General features: G+C 44.4%; 2 protein-coding genes across 9 annotated transcripts in view; one reads left to right on the forward strand and one right to left on the reverse strand.

Annotated features, from left to right (window-relative positions):
- Positions 1-2,859: 2,859 nt before the first annotated feature.
- The window catches only part of LOC147640627 (putative serine/threonine protein kinase IREH1), a 60,783-nt gene continuing 35,831 nt past the window's right edge, over positions 2,860-27,811 (forward strand). The window contains exons 1-10 of one of the 8 annotated variants that reach the window (XM_086813677.1): positions 2,860-3,527; positions 3,580-3,685; positions 3,816-5,184; positions 5,278-5,475; positions 7,034-7,113; positions 7,231-7,422; positions 7,671-9,062; positions 20,707-20,879; positions 23,050-23,299; positions 23,462-23,554. In XM_086813677.1, the coding sequence (XP_086669803.1) occupies positions 4,380-5,184; positions 5,278-5,475; positions 7,034-7,113; positions 7,231-7,422; positions 7,671-9,062; positions 20,707-20,879; positions 23,050-23,299; positions 23,462-23,554 (3,183 nt within the window). In that variant the 5' untranslated portion in view covers positions 2,860-3,527; positions 3,580-3,685; positions 3,816-4,379. Of the gene's footprint in view, positions 3,528-3,579; positions 3,750-3,815; positions 5,476-7,033; positions 7,114-7,230; positions 7,423-7,670; positions 9,063-20,706; positions 20,880-23,049; positions 23,300-23,461; positions 23,555-27,811 lie in introns of all 8 variants that reach the window. The other 7 variants (XM_086813687.1, XM_086813653.1, XM_086813668.1 and 4 more) reach the window with 7 other exon arrangements.
- LOC147640628 (uncharacterized) lies at positions 16,914-19,881 on the reverse strand. Its single transcript, XM_086813702.1, has 3 exons — positions 18,303-19,881; positions 17,898-18,219; positions 16,914-17,775 (listed from the first exon to the last, which is right to left on the reverse strand). The coding sequence occupies exons 1-3, from the start codon at positions 19,787-19,789 to the stop codon at positions 17,302-17,304; spliced, it is 2,283 nt and encodes a 760-aa protein (XP_086669828.1). The 5' UTR covers positions 19,790-19,881; the 3' UTR covers positions 16,914-17,301.

Below are 27,811 nucleotides of genomic sequence, written 5' to 3' on the forward strand. Positions count from 1 at the left end.
GAAATACGGTTTACAATTTACCAAAGACATTATTTTAGATTATACATATCTGGGAAAATTTTATATTTGTAAAGAATCAGGTCTAGGTATATATATATATATATATATATATAATATTGGTTAAGAAATTGTTGGGTACATCGACTTGATGGGCTAAAGCCCACTGGCCCTTTATTCATCGTACACCTGCCTATAATAAGAGTAGGGGGGTTGAACCCACGACCTCCATGTTACATCTACCTTAATGCTTACTTGATAATTTTGTAATCATGGTAATGTACATAACTATGAGATCTCTATGTTATCTTTGGTTTCTATTCAATATAAAAATGTCTCAAAATATCAAGGACATTAAGAGTGCATTTAAAATATGATAAAAAGAGCAAAATGAGTCAAAAAGGCAATACATATGTTTGAGTTGAATTAGTATGAGATCATTACTCCTCAAATGATTGAGAATGCCTCCTTTATTTCTTAAGTCTTTCCACACAAAGCCCTATAATTGATATTTTTACCTAATTCCATGGTGCCACTAATCACTAATTTTCATAATGTGAATATCAAGTAAAAGTAGATACTAGTTTCTCAAGACTTTCAATGCACCTAAATAATCAATGTGGGTTGAAAGGAAGATTTTAGATTTGAAAGGAATGAGATAACCAAATATCTTTCAAATAATATCTTTTGGAAATGTACACAATAATATGATCACGATTTTAAACATGTTTGGATTGCAAATATCACATGATAATGGCAAGGAATCCACATAGAATATACATTGTTTGGAAATGTACACAATAACATGATCACGATTTTAAACATGTTTGGATTGCAAATATCACATGATAATGGCAAGGAATCCACATGAAGAAACTAGAATATACATTGTTTGGATTTTAGGTTTGAAGATAATATTTTTTTAAGGGACTGCATGTCATTGAAACATTTAACAATAAAAAGAAGAGTTTTTTACAATTGTGTGATAAGGTAAAAAATGTCATTCATTGAGAGTAAGCACACTTAAAGACAATTTACAAAGCTCCCTCAATTTTTCTTCAAGATCACTAACAACCGTGACTTAGGGTCTTTGATCCAATTTTCTGAAATTTTCCAATATTTCTGCATTTTCTTGATTTTCTTGATTTTCCTTGATTTCTTGATCAAGAAATGGGGCATGGGGATTGTGGGATGCTAGAAATTTGCTTGATTTTTGAATTGATCTAAGTTTTGGGGGGCTATGGGTCACTTTGGACCAAAATTTGGGGTAGCTGCTCCAAAATGTGAAGAGCATGACCAAAATTGGGGGAAAGTTTGTTACCTTAATCAAAACGTTTATGCTTTTCTCTCTCCTCTCTCCTCATGCTGATCCTCTGAGAAATAGGGTTTCCTCCATCTTGAAATGAAGCATTACCTAGGGTTTCCATTGTGTTCCTCCTAATTAAGACCAAGAAGACAATCATTGATCACACCTGAGATTGCGTAAAGCGATCCATAAGTACTTTTGTGCAAGGGTTTAAAGTAATTAGGTCAACTTGAGATAATTCAAAGGAACATACAGTTTTAAACTTTTCAATACAAAGCATATTTATTGCTTCATCAACTTAAAAAAAGTCACCGTTGGATGTTTGGAAAACTCATTGCTAGAGACATTTGAAACATATTAAACACAATTTCTTAACATAGCCTATAATGTATTTAGGGTATGATAGGTGCTTTAAATCTTGCCCCATCAACTTCATAAATATAAATTTAAAGCTTATTGTTACTTAGCCGTTACTTTTGAAAAGGCATTACTTTACTTCAATATAATTCTCTTCTCCTTTCTATGGCAAGGTAGCTTGCCTTTCCTTTCATGAACTTGACAAGCAAATTTTTATAAAACTTGATTAATATCTTCTACCTTATAGAACCTTCTAAAACACATGATAAGAATTAACAAGAATTTTATGTACATTCAGCAAATATTAATTTGCATGATAATCAACTTCAAACCATATGCACAAATGTGCGACTTTTGTAAGAATGAAAAATGAAAGCAAGTGTAATGTAAAACGCAAGAAAGTTAAACGTTGAAAAAAGGGGAACAAGTAGCTTTACTATTCAAGGTTTCGTCCAAAAGAAAAGCACATGATCACACTTTACTTGTATGATGCTTTGTGTATACCTCATCAATGGAGAGAATTTTAGAAAGCCTTCCATGTCAAAAGGTCAATCATCATCCTTTTAAAAAGGGCGTTGCTAGATGGGAAGAGAGGGCATGATAGGATTGTAATGTTTGAATGTTCTTGTGCATAGGAGGAGCATATTATGAAAGAATTGCTGAATACAATGTAGTTGCCCATGATGATAGCAGAGTGTTTGGCTCTCATGACCCCCCCTGCTGCGCACAAAAAAACACACACACTCACACAAAATTGCAAGGTATTGTGAGTGATGACAACATCCAAGGGGTGTTCTAAACCATGTAACATTGTCCATCATCCTCTTCATAGCCACAATGAGTAATGCAAGATAGGCATCACACACTTACATGTGAAGATTTGTAGATCTCCACCATCCACGTGAATGCACTCCCACCTCCCTCACCCCATCATATTGTGATTGTGCAACATGGAGAGTTGTTGATGTCATGTGCTATGGAAAGCCCGTGTGAAAGCTCCCTAACCCCCCAAAAAAACAAACTAGTGAGAGTGTGCTTATATGAAAGCACTTTAAGTATGAGGAAACATGAAGTGGATGAGAGCTGAACTGTGGTGGTGGTAGCTTACTAACAGGCAAGGGTTGGTCCGGTTTACAAGTGGTAGGAGAGTGGAGTGGGGGTTGGTGGTGGGGAGGATTCATGGGGGGTTGGAGCGTAAGAAGGGGGGGAAATAGCCTGGAAGAGAGAATGGAACAAGGCTTACGTAGCCCATTAGGTAGTCGCCCACCAAGATGAGGTCCCCCCTTCTACGTCCGCGAGTATTCTTCTCTCAAACGATGTCTCTGTGGGTCACACAGAACTGGGTTGTGTATGAGAAGAGACGATCCTTGTGTGAGATCTTGTTCCAAAACTGGGCGAGGACCTTTCCTGTTTGTCGATCGTTGAAACGGTGCCCCACAGACGGTCTCTTTGAAACCTTAAACAAAGCGCCCACTTGGGGTTTTTTAGTTTAAGGGGCGGTAACTGTTGGGTTACCGGGAAGATTAAGGGGCTATTAGAGCATTAGCTATTGGGTTATGGAGAAGATTAAGGGGTTATTAGAGCAGAAAGACGTGTGATGGAAGAGCAGAAGGTTGGGGAGGGCGAAAACCGAGTGCTGGTTCGGCAAGTTGGGAAGGAATGGTGGATTGACAACTGGATAAGGGAAGGGCTGGTGGGCTTTGGGCGCGGGAGAGTGGCAACAATGTCGGTGCGAAATCTGGGCTGGAGATATTAGAATCGTCAGACGAAAAGTGGTCCGCAAAAGCAGAAGTAGAAGAACGCAAAGGCCTGTTCTTTTTCCGTCGACGTAAACTCTTCTAACCCACATGCATGCGTTTGCTCTCAGGTAAGCCATGCTTTTCTTGGCGCTCCATTTCACTTGCTGTTTTTTATGACAGTGCGAGTGGGGTTTTCGCTGCGGGCATCGATTTCAAGCAGATTAAAAGCGGGTCCTCCTCTTCTTCGTCGCGGACAAATCTCGAGCTGGATTCTTCGCAATCTCAAGTAAGGTTGAAGTGGCTTCTTCGCTGCATACCCATTTCAGCGTGGGTTCATCAAACCTACCGAGGTGGGTTCTTAGCTGCAACACCGAATCTCGGATTCTCTCTAGCTAACAAGAAATACTGTCTTTCAGGGGAGCTGTTGCACCAGCAGCGTGTACAGATCCGTCGTAATTAGCCAGGACCTCCAAGAGTTCTTCTTCTTTGGGGCAAGATCCATGTGATTTTGCCACATAGAATTGTCATTGGGAGATCTCATCACTGTAGAATGGGCTAGACAGGATTAGGGTTGGCAGACTCCATTGTCCCCTGATTTATTGAGACGATAATGGCTTCACAGTGGAAGTAATTTTGAGCTGCACAGGATCTTAACTACTACCAATACCCGATTTTAGAACTCGTGCTTGAAAGAATTGCTATTAACGCAATTCTTGTCAAAGGTTTGAGGTATGTCACCGCCAAAAGTGGGAGCCACAGGCGTTCTGAAGGACGTGTTTGAGGGCTTTTGCCAGGAACAGATTCGGGACTGTCCTCGAGAAGAGAAGGTATTCCTTGCTGCATGCAACTTGCTAGAAGAATCACACATGGTATCTTCAGAGTCGTCATCTCTTATCAGTGGTCCTTTGGATTATGCAAACAGCTGATGACCCAGGCACCCTTTAATCTTAAGCACTTATTCCACCAGTGTTCCATCACAGATGGGGCCCTTTGGGAAGCTTACCAGTAAGCTCAAAGGTCAGCAAAAGGAGGCATCTAAGAATGGCAAACATGGCACCGACTCTAGGTCAGATTTGCAGAAGGAGCGTGATCAGGTTCTGAGCAGTTTTAAGCAAGAAGAGGTTGAAAGCAAGGCAGAAGATGATGGCAGCAGACCTGTGCATGGTCCTCAGATTTCACAAACCAGAAATCTCGATGATAAGGCTGAGTTGAAAGGTGGTATTGGAACTGTGCAAGCATCCAATCGTACATATTTCTGCTTGTCAAAAGAGCCCTGCCAAACAATGGAGAAGAGCACAAAAAAGCCACAGGATGGCAGCGCTGCCGCAAGGAACGAGGCTGCTCTTGGCAATTCTGAACAAGTAGGAGCTGGCGATGCCAAAATAAAGAAAATCTGGAAAGACAGCAAGTATAACCTGAACGTGCAGAAATCATTTGAGGCATTTGCTTGTATCTCAAGCCCTAGAAAGAAAACTGAAGGCGGGTTGGAAGAAGAGGGCAAAAGCAAAAGCAAAACCAAGGATCCTGCAGCAGTGCATAAAACTGAAGCTGTGGTTCATGAGAGTTCTGATCTTGATAGTTCATCCTTGTCTCTCTCTCTTGGGCTTAATCGTATCAAGACACGGTCAGGGCCCTTGTACAAGGATGGTACTGAGGGTGAAAACGAAGCAATTGTTTCTGAGAGTAAATCTATGAAAGGTGACAAGGCAATGCCTAGTGTGGAGAGAAGTGATAAGGCCCTTTATCAAAGATCTCAGCTAGAAAGTCTGGTTCTCAAAGAGTCAGGTGATGTAGACAGAAGCAAGTCTGAGGCTTTATCAAGTAACTGGGAGGGTGAGCATTGCAAAACAAGTATTAATGCAACCTATTGTGATGCAGATACGACTTCCAAAATATCACAAGGAAAGATGAGAAGCAAGTCTCAAGCTGAGTCACAAAGGCTTCAGAGAGGCCATTCTGGAAGGATGGTTGGCCAGGTTTTTACTTCTAGCAGTTTTGTTACTTCTACTGCAAATGAAAAGGTGGGAACTCAACCTTTATCTGCACAAGAATTATCAAAAGTCCCTCTTAAATCAGGTGAGGTATGCTTCTACTTCTCGGGTAACGGCATGATTCTGCATGAAATGGTAGTGGACTATGTAGGGTGTTGAAATGTGTGTAGTGAGTGTGCCATTAGTGCGTGCTATTCAAATTTAGATTGCACATAGGCTCAAGTAGAGCGGCTTGTACATGGTCTTTCTTTGAAGATTGAGTGTGATGTAGGCTGGCTTTAGATGCTTCAGTTGGACAAGTCCCAAGCTGGCGAGACTTGGGCAGTTGCTCATGCCTGAGCCAACCAGCCGGGTGGTTCATTCTTCATACCGCTGACTTTGCCATTCAAATTTGTCAGAGCTGCAAGAACCTGTATTGTCAGAGTTTATAGAAAACCATCGGCAGTGAGCTTGTTACTTCCGGGTGTCTGGGTTGGAACCCCAGAAGGCCGTGAACTGGATGCCACATCAGATATTTTGCTTGGCTGTCTGACCTCTTCGAAGCTCAAGCTCAGTTTCCACCCTCATTGAAGAAAACTAGCAAAACCTCTTCACTTGCCCGGTGGGAATGTCTGAAACCACTGTTTGAGCATTGAGGTTTAGTTGACCCACACTGCCTGCCACTTGGCACTGTCTTTGAGGAAAAGGTGGGGGGAGGGGGTCTGCTTTATGTAGTAATTAAGACAACACTGAGAATTGTGACAAAGGCAAAAGTCCAAAGGATGTGGTTCGTTGGAGATCATAGGCCAACTCCCCAATTTAAGTGAATGCTTTCCGAGGAGTCATCTCCCAGGCAAGGACTTGGAGTGTTTTCTGGTGATGGTTGAGAATGCACTTGCTGCATCACTTGTCAGATTCCTGAAGAGGAGGATAAGTATTTTTCATAGGGATTTTCTTCATAGATGGTTTGGAACCTAGGGCAGATGCCTTTGGAAGTAGAGATAAGTGTGGCTATACATGCGACTACTTTCAATTTTGTGCTTGGTGCAGAGGCATTTCTTCTCTGGTATGGTATGCCTCTGTGTCCCAGATGTTAGCCAGCTTTCTGAGCTCAAAAGATAATGGATGGTTAGAACTTGGATTATGAGCTTATGCTATTTAAGGGAACTGCCTGTACAGGCATGAACAATTCGAAGCTTTTTGGGGCAGCATCCATACATGAGCTCTTAAGGCTCAAAGAAAGAAATAGTTACTGAGCTTATGAGGAATGCTACGAAGAGTTAAACATGTCAAAGTAAACAAGAGAAGGAAGAGAGGAGCAAAGGGCGACAGGCTTTGAGGGTTGGCACTAATATGTTTTTTGAATTCTTAAAGGTCACGTTCAGATTATGGATGAAAATGTTTGGTAGGATGCAAAAGTCGTCTGTATTTTGTAATGTTTCATGGGAGTTGAACAAAATTATAGTGTCATCAATCGGGCTGGCCCTTGCTTTAGTGGCTTTTGTATCATGCTGGGGTGCAAGTTACACGTAAATATGTATATTAGCTTGAAAAAAAATGCTAGCGTCATCGAGACATACATTGATATGCTTTGTTGCAACCTCGTGTTTCCTATTTGCATTCTCTTTATTATAGCCAAGTGCTTTGACAATTTCCTTCTACAGATGACATTATGGAAAAGAAGGTCCCATCTTCCCTTCTATCATACCTTAACAATGAGTTTGATGAAAGCTTCGACATGGAGGTATGCTGTTTGCCACTTTGAGTTACAGCTATGACGGTTCTTAAACCAGCACTATTGCCATTCTATATACCTGTTCTGTTTGATCAATCTCATAATGTCGTTGTTTTTGGTTCACAGATTGCTGGGAAACAGCTGGATGTGATAAAAGAAGCAGAATCTCCCACATTCCATCAACCCACTCCGGCAGTCCCACAGAATCGCATTTTTAAAAAGTGGCCCAAGGATATGAAAAGCTTTTCACATGAGTTGGGTCCTAGAGGTGGGCGCCCACATGATGTTCACCGGCCACATAGTGACAATGATTTGGAGGTAAGTGATGTCTTCAAGGGGTAGGTCTCACATGCACGTCTCAAGGGGTAGGTCTCACATGCACGTCTCAAGGGGTAGGTCTCAAATCTCTCAATTCGTAAGTTCAGATTTTTATGACCTTATGAAGGTATATGTATTGTTTCTTTGCCACAAACAATACACCAAATGTTTTACACATTAACAACTAGATGATTAAAAAAAGGTGCTCTTTAGATTCTGATTTATCACCAAATGTGGTGGATCTGCAGGAGCTTTTGGCTGCTTTGCGGGCACGATTCAACACTGCCAAAGAAGAAGTGGATGCAGAGCTCAAGTTTTTTGCAGCAGACCTGATTGAGATTCTTGACCGCAATACCGACTCATTCCCGGAATGGAAGGAGAATGTTGAGGATCTCCTAGTTTTAGCTCAAAGATGTACCAACCTTTCACCTGTTGACTTCCGTCGAGAGTGTGAACGCATTGTTCATGAGCTCGATGAGCGACGGCAGGAACTGCCCATGGGCTTGTTGAAGCAGCTTCACACTCGAATGCTTTTTATACTTACTCGATGCACCAGGTTGCTTCAATTTCAAAAGGAGACAAGCCCAGAAGAGGAAGGGTTACACAAAATCCAGCAGTGCTTGAAGGGTGTTCCATCAGTTGAGCGAACATTGTCATCTGGTCTAAGTAAAAGGGGAAAGGGTACAGCCACCACCAAAAAGCTTCTCCCTGAGGTTTTAGAACAGTCTGCTAGATGTGATGCGGGCTTGCCTAAGCTCAAAAGCTCCAAGCATACGAGAAAGCATAGATTTGCTTTAGAAAAAGCAAAACTAAAGAACCAGCGGCCTTGCTCACCAAAAATTGGTCAATCTGATGCTAATCGCTCACTGAATCCCAAGAAATCATGTGCTGTTGCTTGTGAAAGCATTGAGGTAAATGACCCTAATTTCTCTGCACAAAGGTTGGCTACGAAGGCATGCGAGGAGAGTGTGGTAACCCATATACAAGGCGCATGGGATCAAACAGAGGGTAAACTAGCTGATGTAGATTCACACCTGGCATCTGTGTCCACACCCTTTAAACAGGCACAAAAGTCACCTTCGTTGAACTGGACAGATGCAGAAAGGGAAGAGCCAGAGTTCGTTATCTGTAGGATTTGCGAAGAAGAAGTTCTCACTTCACACCTTGAGCCTCATTCTCTACGGTGTACCCTGGCAGATGCTTGTGATGTCCAAGGAGTTAGCCTAGACGAACGGCTTAGGATGCTGGCAGACAACTTAGAGAAAATAGCAGAGTTGAATACACCAAAAAGTAACCAAGTGGCAGCGGATGAGAGTCCAGATGGATTTAGACAATTTAAATTGAATTCACATGATGGATCTGACAATGCTTCACCACAATCCAATGACCTTCAGGGAAAAGCCATGGATGGCAGATTGGATGACATGTGTGTCAGTGATACCATGAGTGTGGAGGATCTGCGAGGACTTAGTTTGATAAATTTCAAGCGTCTTCTTGGAGGCAAAACAGATCAAGGTGTGGCATCATCCTCTGCCGGAAGTGGGACTCCTCGTTCGACTCTAACGACACCTAGAACGAGCCAGCTTGATCTGTTGTGGGCAGAACGAAACAGCTTTGCAGAGCTAGAAGATACTTCACAGGTCATTTGAAAATTTTCAAGTAAATTTTAAATGTAGTTATTTACTCATGAGCAAATTTAGTCATTGGTATGTTAAGAGGTTGATCTTGTGTGCGGGTGTCTGTGGAGCCCAAGGCTGGTCAGGTGGCGGTCAAGAAGTTCTAAATTGACCAGTCTTTTGGCCACCAACAAGATAAGCAATCTTCCTCCTCGGTTATTTTAGTGGGATGATTCCAATGTTATTTTGTTGTAGTGGATCCTTGTTCCAGTGTGGCTTCCAACAGTCCTTTCCCTTTAGTTCTGTAGCCAGTTTTGTAGCAGCATTTGCTTGGTTGCCTGCGTGCAGCCAACTGGCTGCACCTTCTGTGCAGGCTGAAATTAGCAAAATCCAGTTCTGAAAGAGTACAAACTCTGGCTAAACTGTGAGCCCAAGTTGCCTGCTAGAAAGCTTACTGGGGTTTCAGGGCTGCCAGTCAGGTCACTAGAAGGAGTCGGGTAGCAAATCAGCAGTCGCCCAGCATCAGGAATCAGCCGACAGCCCAACCACACCTCAGAAAAATGGAAAAAATACATGGAGAGTGAGGAAAAATGGGGAAACACCAAAATTGGGCGGGCACACCCACAATAGAGGTCTTGGTGTAATGTACACACAGGAGATGACTCCTAACACCCCCTCTCAGCTCTTGGATGTGGAACCAACCCCAGTGAGCTAGCTGGAGTGCCGCTGCTGGAGCATAGCCTAAGGTAGAGACTTCTTGAAGAGGTCCGCCGTATTGTCCTCCGTCGAACAATAAAGAAGCAAGATGTCACCAGCCAAGATCTTCTCACGAACAACGTGATATTGTATCTCTATGTGCTTGGTGCAGGCATGGAAGATCGGGTTACGAGCAACAGCGATACAGCTCTGGTTATCGCATTGGATGTCTGTGGGCTCCTTCTGTGGAAACCCAATCTCGCCAAGCAACCTCCGCAGCCACACAACCTCACAAGTAGCTCGGTACTGTGCCTTTTTAGATGACAAGGCAATAGTCGGCTGCCTCTTGCTACTCCGTGAAACAGCTCTTGAGTTGAGGGTAAAATTGTGGCTTGATGTAGATCTCCTCGTGTCTGGATCTCCTCCCCAATCTGAGTCACTTCAGCCTTGGAGTCGGACTCGGTCCTTCGTTTCACCTCTAGTGTCGTAGAAGAGTCCAAGATCCTTCTTACCCTACAGATACCGCAAGATCTGTAATCCTGCGTCCCAATGAGACATCAAAGGCGTCTGCATCAACGAGCTCAACAACCCCACAGGAAAGCTTTAGTCCAATCAAGTGTTCAGCAACCAGATCAATGAACCAACCAGCTTCCGATACAGAGGCATCAACCGGCTCACAAGGATCATTTACTGTAAGCTTCGTGTTCGGGTCCATCGGTGATGTGATGGGCTTGTAGTTCTCCATCCCAAAGGCCTCAAGTAATTCATGGACATACCGCTGCTGAGAGACAAAGAACTCCCTTTGGGTCTGCCAGATCTCCAATCCCAAGAAGAAGCGGAGTAAGCTTAAGTCGGACATCTGAAACTCCTTTGATAAGGCAGCCTTCGTCACTGCAATGTGCTCCACATGACTGCCAGTGAGAATGAGGTCATCCACAAAGGATGATCAATGTGACCAAGCCGCGTTCCCGAAAGAGAGAGAAGTTAGGATTTGCAAATGGTCTCTGAAATCCAGTCTGTAGAAAGAAGGAATCAATCTTCTCATTCCAAGCCTTGGGAGCCTGCTTAAGACTATACAAGGCCTTCCGCAACCTGTAAACCATCCCCTTTGATCCTGGAATCTCAAAGCCTGGAGGCTGCTCAACATACACCTCCTCTTGCACGTCACCATTAAGGAACGCGGATTTCACATCCATTTGATATACGGGCCACCGTTGAGAAGAGGCAAGGGCTAGAATGGTCCGAATCATGGTCATCCTCGTTGTTAGTGCAAAGGTATCCTGATAGTTGATGCCAGGCCGTTGAGCATAACCCTTAGCCACAAGTTTGGCTTTGTGTTTGTCCACCGACCTATTTGACGTATACTTGGTCTTAAAGACTCACTTGACACCAATTACAGACCATTTTGACAGCCTCGGAACCAACTCCCAAGTTTTATTCTTCTCTATGGCATCTAGTTCCACTTGCATGGCTTTTCTCCAAGTATCCTGTGAAAGGGCTTCCTTTACGAAAGTGGGCTCTTTGTCTCGCATGATACGAGACATCAAAGCATAGTTTATCCGTAAGAGCTCTGCTGAATGACTTTTGTTACGAACTCTATGCGATCTTCAAGGTCCGTCCTCTGTGGTCCACTCGGAGGGAAGCTCCGTAACACCCGACTCTGGAAGGGTGTCTAATAACCACATGGGTACTTGAACAGAACGCGGAGCCTCCTGCTACAGCGAGGGCTCATCTCCAGCCGCGGGCTCAACCTCCTCAACTGACTGAGGCTGTCCAGTTGGAACACAATCGACTGGGAACCATCATCAGACTCTTGTGGGTCTCCAAGAAGTGGCGGCTCATAAACAGTGGAAGCTGGAACATGCTCATAAAAAAAAACATCTCTGCTGACGACAACCTCCTTTTGCTTCGGTTCATACAACCTGTATCCTTTGGAAAGAGAGTTATATCCCACAAAGACAAGCTTCTGGGACTTGGAGTCAAGGTTTTCCTTTTGCTTCTTTGGAATGTGAACATAGGTATCACTCTCAAACACACAGAAATGGGAGACACGTGGTTTCTTGCCAAAATAAGCCTCAAAGGGAGTCATGTTTGGTACTGAAGGCGTCGGAGATCGGTTGAGGATATGGACAGCTGTAGCCACAGTCTCTCCCCAAAGTGGACGAGGAAGATCACGATGCTTCAATATCGTCCTCGCCATTTCCACCACAATCTGGCTCTTACGCTCAACTACTCCATTCTCTAAAGGCGAACCTGTATTGGCCAGCTTCCGCATGATGCCATGTTTCGCACAAAACCGCACAAAACCACACAAACGCATCTCCACCACAGTCCGGTTCAATATTGTCCTCGCCATCTCCACCAGAGTCCGGTTCTTATACTCAACTACTCCATTCTCTAAAGGCGAACCTGTATTGGCCAGCTTTCGTTTGATGCCATGTTCCGCACAAAACCGCACAAACGCATTGGAAGAAAACTCTCCTCCTTTGTTAGCCCGAAGAGTCTTTATCTGCAAGCCAGACTCTTTCTCCAATATCACATGCCACTCCTTGAACCGACTATTGTGTGTCGTGAATGGACAGCATGGGAGGACAAGAATGAGCCCAAGTCTATAGCATTCTCTTGTATGGTCATGAGAGATACTTGGTGGCAGGATGCAGAGGGACTTGTGAAGGCACTTCAGCCCATGTATAGTGTCCTTCGGCTCACAGACATGGAGGGGAGTACCATTGGACTGCTTTATGAGTTCATGGACAGAATTGGTGAAGCTCTCAATGATTTCACTACCTTGTTGCGTGACAAGTGCTCACCCTTGGGCTTTAACTTTAGTCTTTGAGTCTTTCTCTTGAGTCTTCCTATAAGTTATTTTATAAATCTTGATCTCTTATGTATGTCACATTCTGGAAATCTTTTTGAACTTCTGTTTCAGGGGAACTTATATTAATAAGATGAGAAATTTTTCTATCCAAAAATATTCAAAATCTAAATAATCTCTCTCTAGAATATTTTCTCTCTCTAGACTACTAAAACAGGCAGAAACAAGATCTTTTATATTTTTGAAGAGGGGATTGATTTTACAGGGGAAGATACTGGACATCCTGAGAGGTTGTGGAGGAATCTTACATTATGCGTATGCGATTGAGGTGGTGACTTTTGGAGCCGAGACGCTCTATGTATATATCAAAAACTTTTGATATTAAAAGATGTTTTGCAAAAGATTCCAAATCGTTATCATGGTTGTAGAGTTCAAGATAGTAAGGAGATCTGGAATCGGCGTTGGGATTGGTTTCATAGGCCAATCCATGCTGTTGCTCACATTTTGCATCCCCTTTGGAGGAATGAGGAGCAATACCTCAATGAGGAGTTAGAGTTAGGATGGATCGAGTACATTACCAAGTTGGTGGGAGTGGGAGGTGATATACAGCTTATGAGAAAGCTCGAGGATGAGCTTCTCATTTACTGCAACGGTAGCCATATGTTTGGGCGAGCTACTGCATTGCACAGGGAGACACAGTTGGAGCCAGTGTCTTGGTGGGAGAAATATGGTATTGGGACACCCAACTTGGTAAGGTTCTTGATTCTTGAATCTTGTATCTTTGTCTCCTATTCTTTCAAAATCTACATTCAAATGCTACTCTCTTTTTGACTCTAACTTAACATTCTTTTTTCTACAATGTAGAGACAGATTGCATTGAGAGTTCTCTCCCAGGATTGCAGTTCAGGGCCTTGTGAGAGGAACTGGAGTACATGGGCTCTTTTTCACACGAAAAAGAGAAATAGACTCTCCACAGCACAATTGGAGAGGCTTGTCTTTTGTCATTGCAATCTCCGATTGCTAGAACAAAAGGGTCATCCCATTGAGCCTCGCCAAGTGAATCTAGATAAGATTGATATCATGAAGTGCAAGGAGATTCCCGACATTCCTCAAGAGGAGAGAGACATCTATTCTATGCTCTATGAGGAGATCATGGCTCCGGCTCGCACTACACGATCTTCTCGAGAGGCTAGTACTAGTGGTGCACCTGCACCTCTAGAGGATGAGGCATTTGAGGACTCGGCTAGCGGCAGTGACCTTGAGAGTGAGGCTGCAGAGGCAGAAGATGCAGATGAGGATGAGCATGAGGATGCAGATAGTAGCTAGCAGCTGCCAGTATCATTTTATTTGGACATGTTATTTAGTTTGAACTTTGGACATGTTATTTATTTTGATCTTGGATTTTGAGTCATGACTCATCACCCACGTGGTGATCCTTTTGATTTTTGTTTAGTCATCAGTGATCACCCACGTGATTTGTGATATCATCATATCTTAGATGTATTTTGTTTTTATTGAAATGAATTCAATGTGGTCTCTTATAAGTTATGTCAACAGTTTTTTCTTTTGTATATTTCAAGTTAAAAATATACATGCTTTTTCTATTTTGTATGAAACCTTTTTGTACTCGTTTCTTACCTTTTATGAAACGTTTCAAAACGTATGAAACCCGTTTCATACCTGCCGTTTCAGAAACGCCTGGCAACACTGCCTTGGACCTACTCCTATGGGAAACCCATCCTGCACATTGCCCCTCCAGAAAGCCCCAATCTACGTTGTCATAGGCTTTCTCGAAATCGAGGAGGAGCACAATCAGATCCTGCTGCGGCATCCTAGCCGACGCGGTCGCCTCCTAGAAGGTGAAGATGTTGTCTAGAATACTCCGATCTTAAACGAAACTGGTATGTGTACCATGAATCAAGTCAAGGAGAAAGGGCTGCAATCTCCGGCTGATGGCCTTGGCCAGAATTTTCTAGACAATCCCTAGGAGGGTGATGGGTCTTCATTGTCGGATCTCCAATCTGTCACCACCCTCCTTGGGAATCAAGTGAATCAAATCCTCCGACAACCTCTCTTGCATGGCTCTTGTAACCATTATCTCGTTGAAGGCAGCCCTGAGGCCACCTTCCATGAGATCCCAATTCCGCATAAATAAAGAGGCTGGAAGACTGTCACTTGCCCCTAGGTAATGCGGTTATAGCCTCTGCCAACTCCTTAGATGTGAAGGGGGTCAAGAGGAAAGTCCTGAGAGCGTGAGGGACCACCTCTCTCGTGTGCCACCATACCCGCTCACGCGCATCCATCACCTATAAGGAAATGGGGGCACTGGTGAGAAGAGAGCTAAAGAAACCTATGGCGATGGCTCTCACATGAAGGGGGTTTGTAACAATGGATCCATCCAGGCCACGCAACTGGCGGATATACCCTCTCTTTGTCTCTGCGGGCGTGCAATCTCTAAGAAATCTCCGGTGACCTTGTCTCCCGCATGTGTCCAAAAAGAGGTTGGGCATGGTATCTGTATGTTTGGTTCTAGCTCTTAGTGCTTTAGGTCTAGAGTTTACAGTTCTCTGTTTTGCTATTTTGTTTTTTTTTTGGTTTTTTTGTTTTGTTTTGTTTTGTTTTGTTTTTTTGTTTGTTTGTTTGTTTTTGTTTGTTTGTTTGTTTGTTTTGGATTAGTCTTAATTAAAAGTCTTCGTTTGATATTATCTTTTGATTTCGTCTCCTTAGTAGCTAGGTTTGTTAGTTTATTTATTTTTGATCTTTCAAATGCTTTGTTTTTGTTTTTGGCCGCCTTCACTATTATTTCTGAAAGAATGTGCACAAGCGGAAGCAATGAACATAAGAGAGAAAGATTGCAAGCAAGAACTGAGCTTTATTAGCTTGAGGTTACAGAGTAAGAGCCAACAAATAGGGCAATGAATGATATGATTGAATGAATAAAGGGAGCAACTCTTATTGTAACTTGGTTGAACACAATGCTAATCAATACACTTAAATACACTAAGATTTGAAGGACACTTGCTCAAATACAAGAAGTAAATTGCTGAATTGACAAGAGACACACAATGAGCCGGAACGGCCGACCCCTCCCTTGAGTAAATTGTATTACTATTGGAGAAATTCAATACATAGCTTCACGGGCATCCATTGCCAAATCCTCCATGCCAATGCATATGAAATTCAGCATTTAGAAAACAATGGTATGTCGATGTAGATCACCAAGGAGCTGCCTTGATGCTCGGCCCGACTTCAGTGCCCATATTCTCTACCATTGGCTCTATGTTCTACCAAGCAAGGTAGCAACATCTTCAAGAGCACATAGGACAAGAGAAATACTACACAGGGCGGCTAAACAAGGAGTCCTGCCCTTCTACTGAGTAAGTAATGACAATACATTGTCCAATTACCTTACCAGTCTTCATAGAAGTTGTTGCAAGCGGAAGCCTTCGCGTTGGAAGCTTTAGAAGTGTTGATATCTTCGATTTGCCGCAATCCTTCGCGACAAAAGTCTTCAAGAGGATGAAGGGAACCTTGGGAAAGCTTTCCTATGGTTTAACTTGAGAAAGGAAGGTTGAAATTAGGGTTTTCTGCAAAAAGACCAGAAATTACAGCAAAAATGAGAGCTGTTTTGCTGAATTTCAGTCATTGCGAGTGAGTAGGAGAGTGATTAGTACTTGGAAACACTCTTGGAAGCTTGGAAAACACCCGAGCAAGTTGGGTATGGCTATGGAGAGCTTGGAAATGGAGAGAAATGGTGGAAAAACAGAGTTTTCAGCCTCCAAAAATCCTCATGAAGAGAAAACACGAATTTCTCTTAATAAGTAAGTGAATTGGGGTCCAATCAGGTGAAGGGACATGGGGAGATGCCCATTTATGAGTAAAAGGGGAGGATCAGGTCCTGGACATTGAGTCTTGTCCGCCTCGGGACTTCAGTGAGTGTGAACTTGGAAGAGGTCATAATTTACAAGTGACTTTTGGGCGCCCAAACTTTAATGAAATGGGAACGCACTCACTTATAAATATTGGCTAAGTCCTAAGGGCTATTTGAGCCTAGATCGGGAAATACTTACCACCTGTTCACATGCCACACAACCATGTCAGCAGACAGTTTCACATGCACGGTTCACGGGCGGGCGTCCCCTTACCCGGAACTACACATAGGTCATGCAGGCATGAAAACAGCATGCAATTTCATTTGCAGGCAAGCACATAAAGATGCTATGCAATGCAGCATTGGCATGAGCAATTCCCGTTCATGAAACCATATAAGACCAAGCGTTTCCAGGCAAGTATACGCAATACCAGACCCAGTGGAAAGCCAATCCTCCAGGCGTTTCCGGGCATGTACACAAAGGCACAAGCATAGTTGCCAGGCGTTTTAGAAACGGCAGGTATGAAACGGGTTTCATACGTTTTGAAACGTTTCATAAAAGGTAAGAAACGGGTAAAAAAAGGTTTCATACAAAACAGAAAAAACATGTATATTTTTTACTTGAAATATACAAAAGAAAAAAATATTGACAGAACTTTTAAGAGACCACATTGAATTCATTTCAATAAAAACAGAATACATGTAAGATATGATGATATCACAAATCACGTGGGTGTCAGGTGATCACTGATGACTAAACAAAAATCAGAATCATCACCACGTGGGTGATGATTCATGACTCTAAATCCAAGATCAAAATAAATAACATGTCCAAAGTTCAAACTAAATAACATGTCCAAATAAAATGATACTGGCAGCTGCTAGCTACTATCTGCATCCTCATTTGCATCCTCATGCTCATCCTCATCTGCATCTTCTGCCTCTGCAGCCTCACTCTCAAGGTCACTGCCGGTAGCCGAGTCCTCAAAGGCCTCATCCTCTAGAGGTGCAGGTGCACCACTAGTACTAGCCTCTCGAGAAGATCGTGTAGTGCGAGCCGGAGCCATGGTCTCCTCATAGAGCATAGAATAGATGTCTCTCTCCTCCTGAGGAATGTCGGGAATCTCCTTGCACTTCATGATATCAATCTTATCTGGATTCACTTGGCGAGGCTCAATGGGATGACCCTTTTGTTCTAGCAATCGGAGATTGCAATGACAAAAGACAAGCCTCTCCAATTGTGCTGAGGACAGTCTATTTCTCTTTTTCGTGTGAAAAAGAGCCCATGTACTCCAGTTTCTCTCACAAGGCCCTGAACTGCAATCCTGGGAGAGAACTCTCAGTGCAATCCGTCTCTACATTGCACAAAAAAGAATGTTAAGTTAGAGTCAAAAAGAGAGTAGCATTTGAATGTAGATTTTGAAAGAATAGGACTCACGAGACAAAGATACAAGATTCAAGAATCAAGAAACCTTACCAAGTTGGGTGTCCCAATACCGTATTTCTCCCACCAAGACACTGGCTCCAACTGTGTCTCCCTGAGCAATGCAGTAGCTCGCCCAAACATATGGCTACCGTTGCGGTAAATGAGAAGCTCATCCTCGAGCTTTCTCATCAGCTGTATATCACCTCCCACTCCCACCAACTTGGTAATGTACTCGATCCATCCTGACTCTAGCTCCTCATTGAGGTATTGCTCCTCATTCCTCCAAAGGGGATGCAAAATGTGAGCAACAGCATGGATTGGCCTATGAAACCAATCCCAACGCCGATTCCAGATCTCCTTAATATCTTGAACTCTGCATGTAACATGTGACACACATAAGAGATCAAGATTTATAAAATAACTCAAAGACTAAAGTTAAAGCCCAAGGGTGAGCACCTGTCACGCGACAAGGTAGTGAAATCATTGAGAGCTTCACCAATTCTGTCCATGAACTCATAAAGCAGCCCAATGGTACTTCCCTCCATGTCTGTGAGCCGAAGGACACTATACATGGGCTGAAGTGCCTTCACAAGTCCCTCTGCATCCTGCCACCAAGTATCTCTCATGACCATACGAGAGAATGCTATAGACTTGGGCTCATCCTTGTCCTCCCATGTTGTCCATTCACGACACACAACAGTGCGTAATAAGCCATGTTGCACTCTCACTAGTCTCTCTACCACAATAAACATATATGCAAACCGAGTTTTGGAGGGCTTTAGAAGCTCAAGATCACTATTGGCCCTGTACATGCTCAAAACCTTTGGCCTCTTTGTGACAAAGTTCACCATGGTAGATGCAGCTGAAAATACATGGCTCACCCAATCAAGCTTTCCCACATCCTCAATCATCAAGTCAAGGCTGTGTGCTGCACAAGGTGTCCACACAATCTTGGGGAACTCCTCCTCTAACATCCTGCCCATGGATACACAATTGGACCCATTGTCCGTGATCACCTGCACAATGTTATCAGGCCCAATTTCATTGATTGCCTGGCGCATGTGGGACATAATGAACTCCCCTGTAACCACTATCCCTGGCACCGATGCATCTATGGCACGAATGAACATTGTGCCTTTGCAGGAGGACACAAGAATGTTGTACACATTTCTCTTCCGCGCATCTGTCCATCCATCACAAAGCAAAGTACAACCATACTTTGCCCAAGTGGCCTTGAGAGGCTCCATCTCCATCTCCACAGCCAGTTGCTCCTTGCGAAGCTCAGTAGTGCGCAATGTCTCGTAGGAGGGGCCATCCCACTCACACCCAATGCGGGAGATAGCTCTCATTGCCTTCTTCCATCGAGGAGTCCTGACAATGTGGAAGGATAATCCACATTGAATAAACAACTTCATCAACTCCCTTGTTGCCTCTTTCATGGCAGCCTTTTGCATCCCTGCCTGTACATGTCCTTTCTTGAACACTGGAAGACTAGTTCTTTTGGCTCGAGGTGCCGAGCTAGAACCACCTGCAACACCACCCGCAACCTCACCACTGGTATCTTCCTCTCTGATACTGCGAGTCCTCTTGGAGACACTTTGACGTGCTTCAGGCTCTCCCAGATTGGGGATATCCTCAAGGGGGATACCTAGCTGCATGGCCTTCCAAGCCTTGAGGCTATCATAGATTTCTTGTGGCACATGCTTACATGGCCCAATGCCGAAACCCTTTGTTTGTGAGAAATGTGCCTTCAACCTGGTGACACTGCCATGGTGCTTATCAGCACAAAAGTTGCATTTCCACTTTCCGGAGCCTGAGCCACCATATCTAGACTCGAAGGTGACATTGTTCCAAAGAGAATCACCTGTTCGAGGCATCCTACAAGACGAGGATAAATGCAGATTGTTGGCCCTGCAAGTGCGACACCGTGGAAGATATGCCATAAATATTGATGGAAGAGAAAAAAGTGTGCTGTTTTGTGAGTTGTGCAGAGAAAACCAACTTAAAGCAAAACAGGACTTTACCCCTTTGGAAGACCTCCACAAGGCCCAAGGACACCAAGGAGCTGTTCCTCGCTCCTCCCGGAGTTCCTTAAGCAGGGCTTGCTTTGATACCAACGTTAAGACCACGTCCTCCAAACCACCTGTGGTTAGCAAATCCAACGAACATAAAGGGATTGGCATCTAGCTCACTTTCCAACCATAGAGCCTATCAGGCTCACCCCCGAGTTGGAGGTTAGAAGCATGTAGAGACTTGAGTGTATGTGTAAAGCTGTGGCATCCCTTACCACCAGAACACATGCACACCCCTTCGATGTAAGCATGGAGCAGTCCCAGTAGGGTTGCGATTCCAGGTCTGAGGAGATCTTCCCAAAATTGATTCAATAACTCATATAGGCCTCTTATAAGATAGGTGCCATAAATAGCCCAAGCCCCTAAAATTTCCTAAACCATTCTCTCTAGATGTCTGATCCCATCCCCAGGTTAATCTAACCAAAGATTAGTCGTGTTAACCCTGCTAGGGCCTTGGGATGTAACAACCATGTCCATGTGCATCCTCATTAAGGTATGCACGCAACAGCTTATTTGGAGTGAGATTTATTTCTAGTCTTATACATGCTTTGGTATCGTGTGGAACCATTGCATTCCTGATTGGCTTGGTGAGCATTAATCTTATTCTTTGAATGTGCTTCCTTTATAAAGGGATCTTGGAGGTATGTTTTTTTAGTACTTAATAGAAGTTCCTTTTTTCGAAAAAAAAGTACTGATCCAGGATTGTGGCTATGGTCTGCTTAGTATTTGATTCTTGTGCTGAAAAGAATTTGGTGGTGAGACTGACAGATGCTGTTGCATTTTGACAGATCTATGAGCTTGCAGCTACTGCCAGAGACATTGCTAATAAGAGTCTCATGGAGGAGGGGGTGTTGGAGTCTCTGGGATCTTGTTTAGAGGAGCTGCATGAGATTTTGGCACGGAACAAAATTGCTGCGCTTACTGTTGACACGTTTGGAAGGCGGATAGAAAAACTTCTAAGGTGAACTTGCTCTCATGCTGTCGATTCAATTGAAGGAAAGGCTGTGCCCTTTCTGAATTGAATGGCTGCAGACTGCCCTTTCAATGATATGAAAAGGCTGTGTATGTTGAGTTGCTACCATATGTAGATTTTTTCTACTTAATGACATGATAAGGTGACGTGGCTGTATGCATTTGTTTACATTTTCTATTTTCACCATCTTCAACTTGCATTTGGGGGTGCCATTATTATAGGCATGAATCTTTGAAAATCTGTCATAGTGGCTCATTTGGACAATGTTCTGGAAGAGTATAGACCAGCCTTTGACCCTGATTTTTTTTGCCAGTAGGACAGCTAAGTCTTATTGGCTCTGATTCTACATTAGAAAAAGCAATAGACCACTTTGCTTAGCCTTCAGAAGCAAGCTTACTGACAGTTCTTACTTAGAGGAAGTTGATGGGATGTGCTGAGGCTTGTTTGTAGGAATCCCCCTTTCCTTCCTTGCTGAACTGGACCTCTTTGTAAGAAATTTATGCTCTTCCACACAGGTCTATTCTCAAATTACACAGCAGAGTAGATAAAGAATTTTCTTGCCATGTGCTCTGGTGATGGGACGTCAAGCGGAAAAGGTGGCCATGAGGCTGCTGAAGGTTGAAGGCGAAGGGGCTGCTGCAGCAATGCACAGTGGCTGGTGGGGGGATGGGTGGCGAGGATGCTGGAGTGAAGGGGGCTTTTTATAGGTGTGCAGACAGCAGTTAGCCCTCCTACTGTCCATGAGTGCCATAGATGACAGTTGGGCTTTTTTTAAGGTGTGCCCACCAGGATACCTTTCCTGTTCGTCATTATATGGTGATCTCACAAGTGATCTCTGTGTTCATTATTAGGTGCCATAGATGGCAGTTGGGCATTTTTTTAAATGCTCACCAGGCTACCTGTCCAGGATGGCAGTTGGGGCTTTTTTTAGGTTGCCCACTGGTTTCCTGTTCTCATGATTATATTGCGAACTCACGATTGATATCCTTCTTCATTCTCGTTGCATAAACCAACAACGCAACCACTTCTCCTCATGCAAAATAGCAAGCACCTGTTTTTCCTCTTGCTTGCAGCCTGTCATTTCATGCACAGTAAACTTCGTCTTGTTGCATTATAATTGGCCCTTTTTTCCCGCATCCACTTTAGGCTGCTCATCAAGGAATTTAAAATTGGGTGCATAGCTTAAGCTATTTTGGGCACTTTGATGATTATGAATAAATGAAAAAGCTCATTCGCGTACACTGCACCCTTCATAATCAGGGTTACAGTTCCATTTTTGGGCCTAAATGAGAAAGCTCATTCGTATACTGTACCCTTCATAATCAGGGTTACAGTTCCATAACTAGATTGCAGTTTAACAATCTTTCAATGAGGTTAGCCTATAAATCCATTGCAAGTGAGCTTAAAGGACCTTAGGGGTAGAGCTGATAAGCTCACCACCTAGCCAGAGCTCTAATGGGGGTGCCACTGAGCCTGGGGCTAGACTGACATGGATGCCATTTGCCCAAGCCCTAGTGCTCCATACCACCAGAACCAAGGCCTGGTTTGGAGAGTTGTACTGCAGTATGGTTAAAAATGCTGAGATTCTGAGCTCTTACAAGTAGTTGGGCTTTGTCCAAGCATGGAGTCTAACATTCTTTTTAAGTTGATCATATGGCTATATGTGATATTTATGTTTATATGTTGTAGATTGATTATTTTTATATTTATTTTATATTTTAATTACTGACATGTCATAAGTAGTGTATATGGATGTCCATGTACACTTATCACATCCATATACACTTTATTACATGCATGGATGTATCCATGTATGATGTTGATGATAGGGAGCCACATGATAATGTGGTAGCTCGAGTTGCTAACATGGCAAATTAGGTGGTAATGTGCACACACACGTAGCAATGCCTCTGGATGATGTGGCATGTGCACATAGTGGATGGTTCTATTGACATAATGGACTGGTGGTGTGACGTGTGTATGGCGTGGCACCATGAGAGACCCCTGCGCCTGCCCCTGCCCCCGCGCGTACGGCGCCTACGCAGCCGCTACCTATGATGAGCCCATTGTAACACTTTGTCTAAGGAGCATGGCCTCTTACAATTGTCAAGGTTGAAGTAATTTACTGACTGTTTTCAAATTGGCTGTTGCATTGTAGGGAAAAGATTTACCTTTTTACTGGGGCCGGAGACATGCGGAGGTTTGACTCCTTGAGTGGGTCCTTTGAGGATGATGGCATGTCAACAGATGACGGAGTGCAAAGCTTTAAGTCGACGCCAACTCATCCTTCTTACAACGATCGAATCACAATTGAAGACTTTGATATCTTGAAGCTGATAAGTCGGGGTGCTTTTGGCCGAGTATTTTTGGCAAAGAAGCGGGCAACTGGGGATCTTTTTGCAATAAAAGTGAGTAGTAATATAAAGTGTTGATGGGCCCTTGCCCGAGCGGCTTACTACACCACTTTCTAGCAGGGGGTGTAAGTTTGAACACCGACACCTAAATATGATATTTAACTGTCAATTTAAAAAACAGATCAATCTTATTTGTGATTGTTTTTGCTGCTGCAGGTCTTGAGGAAGATTGACATGATCCGGAAGAATGCAGTGGAAAACATCTTAGCTGAGCGGGACATTCTAATTACAGTGTGTAATCCTTTTGTGGTGAGTTGGAGTATGACTGTTGTCATTCAGCACTCCTCCTATGTGACTTGTCTTCAGTTGTTGCTTTTAGTTTGCTCCATAGTTACAGGAAATGGCCAAAATGTGTGGTCTCCAAGCTGAAACATCTGTTTTTTCCCCCTCTGGGAGATCCTTCTATTAGTTAAAAAGTAGCAGCCTGAGGTCTAGATGTACATGCCCCGAACCCTCAAAAGGAGGCAAAATACAAATTGGGGAGGATTTTGGCCTGTAATCTCGCCGGCCCGACAAGTGAGAAAGGGACTGGTGTGCCATGTGCGCAGGAGGGTCTCTCGCCGCCAACACATGCGATCCAAGACTCTTGACGCTTCCCCCACTGATCGTGGAGGGTATGAATGATCTCTGTCTAAACGGAGTGGATGGACTCGGCTGGAGGGGTGATAGTACCCTTGATGGCCTTGCTGCAACGGGCCCACCAAATTTGCCATGGAGCTATGCTCTCCCATTTCGGACTGGTGTACAGAGACCAGGGCTCTACCGAACTGTTGGAGGTGGGAACTATATCAATGCTGCACTGTGAGAGTTGGAGGGCATTCCCACCTGCTGCCTCCTCATAGAAACGAGCGATGCCAGCCTCAGTCGCCCAGGCTACTGGTGCGCAAGTCATAGTACGCGGCGTGGCCCACACCAATGTGTATAGGTGAAGGATCATCTGCCAAACTTGTGCTGCTGTGGGACAGTCCTAAAAGGCAATGACGCAACGACTCTGTGGCCTGCATTGCACACATTGTGCCAGCGGTCCTCCAGTGGCCAACCAAAGGCTGACAATGAGGCTGGGTGGGCTGACTGCCAGATTACAAGGGTGGCCTTCCCAAGCCGACAACTGTCCCACAACTGCCTCCAAAAATCTCTGAGGAAGAGGGAAGAGATGCCTAGTGGTCTGCCATTGCTGGTGGGGTCCTGTCACTCCCACTCGCCTGGATCGAACTGGATGCGAGTTAGAGGCTGGCTGTCCCAGAGCCATAGGCACCAGAACTGTTGCAGGCTACCTTGGCTGGAGGAGGGTCTCTCCACACTGATGATCATGAAGACCAAGCATCCACACCCCTTGAAGAGATCCACCACTGTAGTGTTCTGTGGGGGACCTACTGAGAAATGAATGCAGGCCCCCCATCAGAACCGAGGGAAATCATGGCGAGTTGAAAGCACCAAGCCACTCCCGGGGGGTGGGGGGGACGGATGAGTTCATGATGAGGGTAATTTGATTGTGGCAACGGATCCCTGCGAGGCATCTGTCGTGTGTCGAGGGGGGGGGGGGGGGGGTTCTCCTGAAGCTGGCCCATTCTCCAAGGCTGAGTGGGACTAGTGCTGAGGGGCCCGTATGCAATGTGGGAGCAAGTGCTCAGGGGGTGACCACTGGGCATTCTGAAGAGGGGGTTCCAAATCAAGGGATGGCGAAGTCTCTCCTCATTAGAGGTTGGGGTAACTAGGTGAGGGCTGGCTCCAAGCCTTGATTAAACTGGCAATGAAGCAGTCCTTGAAGGAGGAGCTGAGGCCAAGGGCTCGAGCCTCGGCGAAGATTCATTACACATTGGAGATCCAAGGTCCACCGAGAATTGGGGTGCGGGCGTAGATCTCAGCAAGAGGAGGAAAGGCCTCCAGGGTTCACCCCTTGGCTGAAGGCCTCGAATCACCAAATTGCCCCCGGGGGCTCTGCCCTGAAAAGACTCAATTGGTCTCCAACCCGGGATGGTGTGAGTTGATTTTAGCTCCAGACGCCATGTAGAAGATCTCGACGGCCTCCGCGAATCTCTGAATATTCCCCTCCTATCCTGAGAGGCTTGATCCAGTATTTCAGGATCTTGTCCCCTTTGGCCTCCTGAATGAGGACTTTATTTTTTTTGATGGGGAAAAGATCCTTCTATTAGTTAACAGAAAATAGGCACGAAGGGTTAAATACAACCGCGAAGGGCTAGATACAAACTCACCTCCATGTGCGGGGTGAGGATCAAGAAAACAAGGGGTGGAGAAAAATGCTATTCTCCTCTGGCTGGCCGCTCTATGAGGAGAAGGCTATCTCATATAGGGGGAGGGGGAGGGAATAACCACACAGGTGGTCGTAGTGCCAAGTGGGCGCACCACCTCTATCCGTGAGAAAAGGGCCAGGCCATGAGAGTCTCAAGAAGGCTTCCTGCCGCTTCCGCGCCACCGTGCAACTTCCCCTAGTGACCGCGGAGGGTATGAATGATATCAAGCCAAATGCTCCCGATGGACTCCGTAGGCAGAGTGTGGGTGCTTTCGATGGCGTCGTTGCATCTAGCTCGCTAGATGCGCCAAGCTGCAATGCTGCTACAGATCTTCCATCTCTGGCATGAACCTGGAGTCCAAGGATGAGTAGATGGGTTTGAGACTGATATTGCCGAAATGCCAAGGTGAGAGACTTGAAGGGCTAGCCCCCCACCTTCCTCCTCTTAGGCCATTACAAGCTTAGCCTCAGTGGCCCAAGTGACAGTGCCCCATGAAATGATGCGGGTCGAGGTTTTGTCCATCGTGAAAAATGTGGCGAACTCGTTGCCAAACCTACTAAGCCTTTGGGCAATCCCAAAGACAATGTCACTGAGACTCGTGAGCGTGGCCGCACCTTGGGGAAGCAGCTGGTCAACCGCCAATGGCCAGCCAAGTGTTGACTGCCAAACTCGTATGTGCTAGCAGCCAAAGGAGGAGGGTCATCTTTTGAATCGAGCTCCAGCGGATTAGCAACAAGCTTTGTAGAGCAGATGCAGCAACAGTTTCAATAGCAACTTCAAGAGTCCATGGCCACATTGGCTTCTCAAATCCAACAGTTGTAGACGGATCACCATTCTCATACCAGCAGTCGACATTACAGCATTAGTACTAGACATTGAAGGCAACATTCCCCCTGAGGAAGGTGACGATCTTAAGACTCTTTATTTTCTTTTCCAAGCTAGCAAAACAAAGAAATTGGATGTTAAACCCCTTGAGTTCTATGGAGGACAACCCAATGAGCGTATACTTGAACAATGGCTTTACAAACTTCGCTTGTATTTTGACTCAATGGTCCTTACTGATGCTAAGAAGATTACATTTTCCGCATCCTTACTTAAGGATACTGCCTTACTTTGGTGGCAATGGTAACATGTTGGAAAAACGGTTATGACGTGGGAAAAATTTGAGCGGGTCATTCGTAAGCAGTTCATTCTTGCCAATGCGGATTTTCAAGCCCGAACTCGTTTACGCCGATTAGACCAAATTGGTTCTTTGGCTTCTTATATCTCGTAGTTCACTAATCTGATGCTGGGGATTGATTCTTTGTCTCCAGCGGACAAGCTTCATGCCTTCATTGAAAGTTTAAACCTCACACTTCGTACCGATGTGCAAAAGTATAACCTTGTCGATCTTGCTACTGCCATTCATTATGCCGAGCGTGTAGCGGATTTGAATCCGAATTCTCAAAGATCGGCCTCTCAAGGTTATTATGTCAATGGTTCACGTATGGCTTGTGAAGGTTATCAACAACCCTGTCGGACAACTTTCAGATGTGACCCAACTCCCCTTGGCAAAACATTTGTAGCAAGAAGGGTCATCTTTTAATCATTCTCAGTGTCAGGAGTTCCTTCAACCACGTGCATCTGGTGGTGGACGGGACTCTGGATGTGACCAATTTCGCACTCCTCGTCCTGCAGTAGCTTCTCTTTCTCGTGAACAACAAAAGACAAGATTGTGCACAATTTGTAATGGCAATCATAGATGATTTGAATGCCCTAAACAACCCAATGCTTCGCAAAACTGTGATGTGGAATCTTCAACTTCAGAAGATTGCTCCGATAATTCAAAAGTAAAACATGCAGTAGCTCGTGCACTGCATGTTAGTCTTAACCTTGACACAGATATGGCAAACTTTATTGAGTCAGTTGATGACAACATCGAGTATTCTTCCAGCATGACTTCAGGAGAATAGCAAGATGATGTTGAAAAGACCTTGGATTCTTTATCTTAGTCACTAACGATGGACTTCTTTGAAGATATAGAGATTACAAAAGCGGATATAACACTAGTTTCAACCTTACCCACATGGGATGACACAATCGCTATCAAGCAAGAGGATAAAGTTTTGAACACTGCAAAGAATTTCAAGCATTCTTCTAACTTCTTGGATAAGTACTTCACTACTATGAAGCGAAACACTGCAATAGATACTATTCAAGTATCATCGAGAGAATTCATGGTTGAACCTTCAGATTCTTCTACATTGCAACATAG

This window comes from Cibotium barometz, chromosome 2, assembly GCF_041138505.1.
Source record: "Cibotium barometz isolate CiBa-2024 chromosome 2, ASM4113850v1, whole genome shotgun sequence".
NCBI classification, from domain to species: domain Eukaryota; kingdom Viridiplantae; phylum Streptophyta; class Polypodiopsida; order Cyatheales; family Cibotiaceae; genus Cibotium; species Cibotium barometz.

Coding starts and splice junctions, on each gene's coding strand:
- LOC147640628 (XM_086813702.1), bottom strand. CDS start 19,789: ATGGCATATCTTCCACGGTGTCGCACTTGCAGGGCCAACAATCTGCAT. Junction 18,220..18,302: donor ACTACCTTGTCGCGTGACAG/GTGCTCACCCTT, acceptor TGTTACATGCAG/AGTTCAAGATATTAAGGAGA. Junction 17,776..17,897: donor GTATTGGGACACCCAACTTG/GTAAGGTTTCTT, acceptor TGTGCAATGTAG/AGACGGATTGCACTGAGAGT.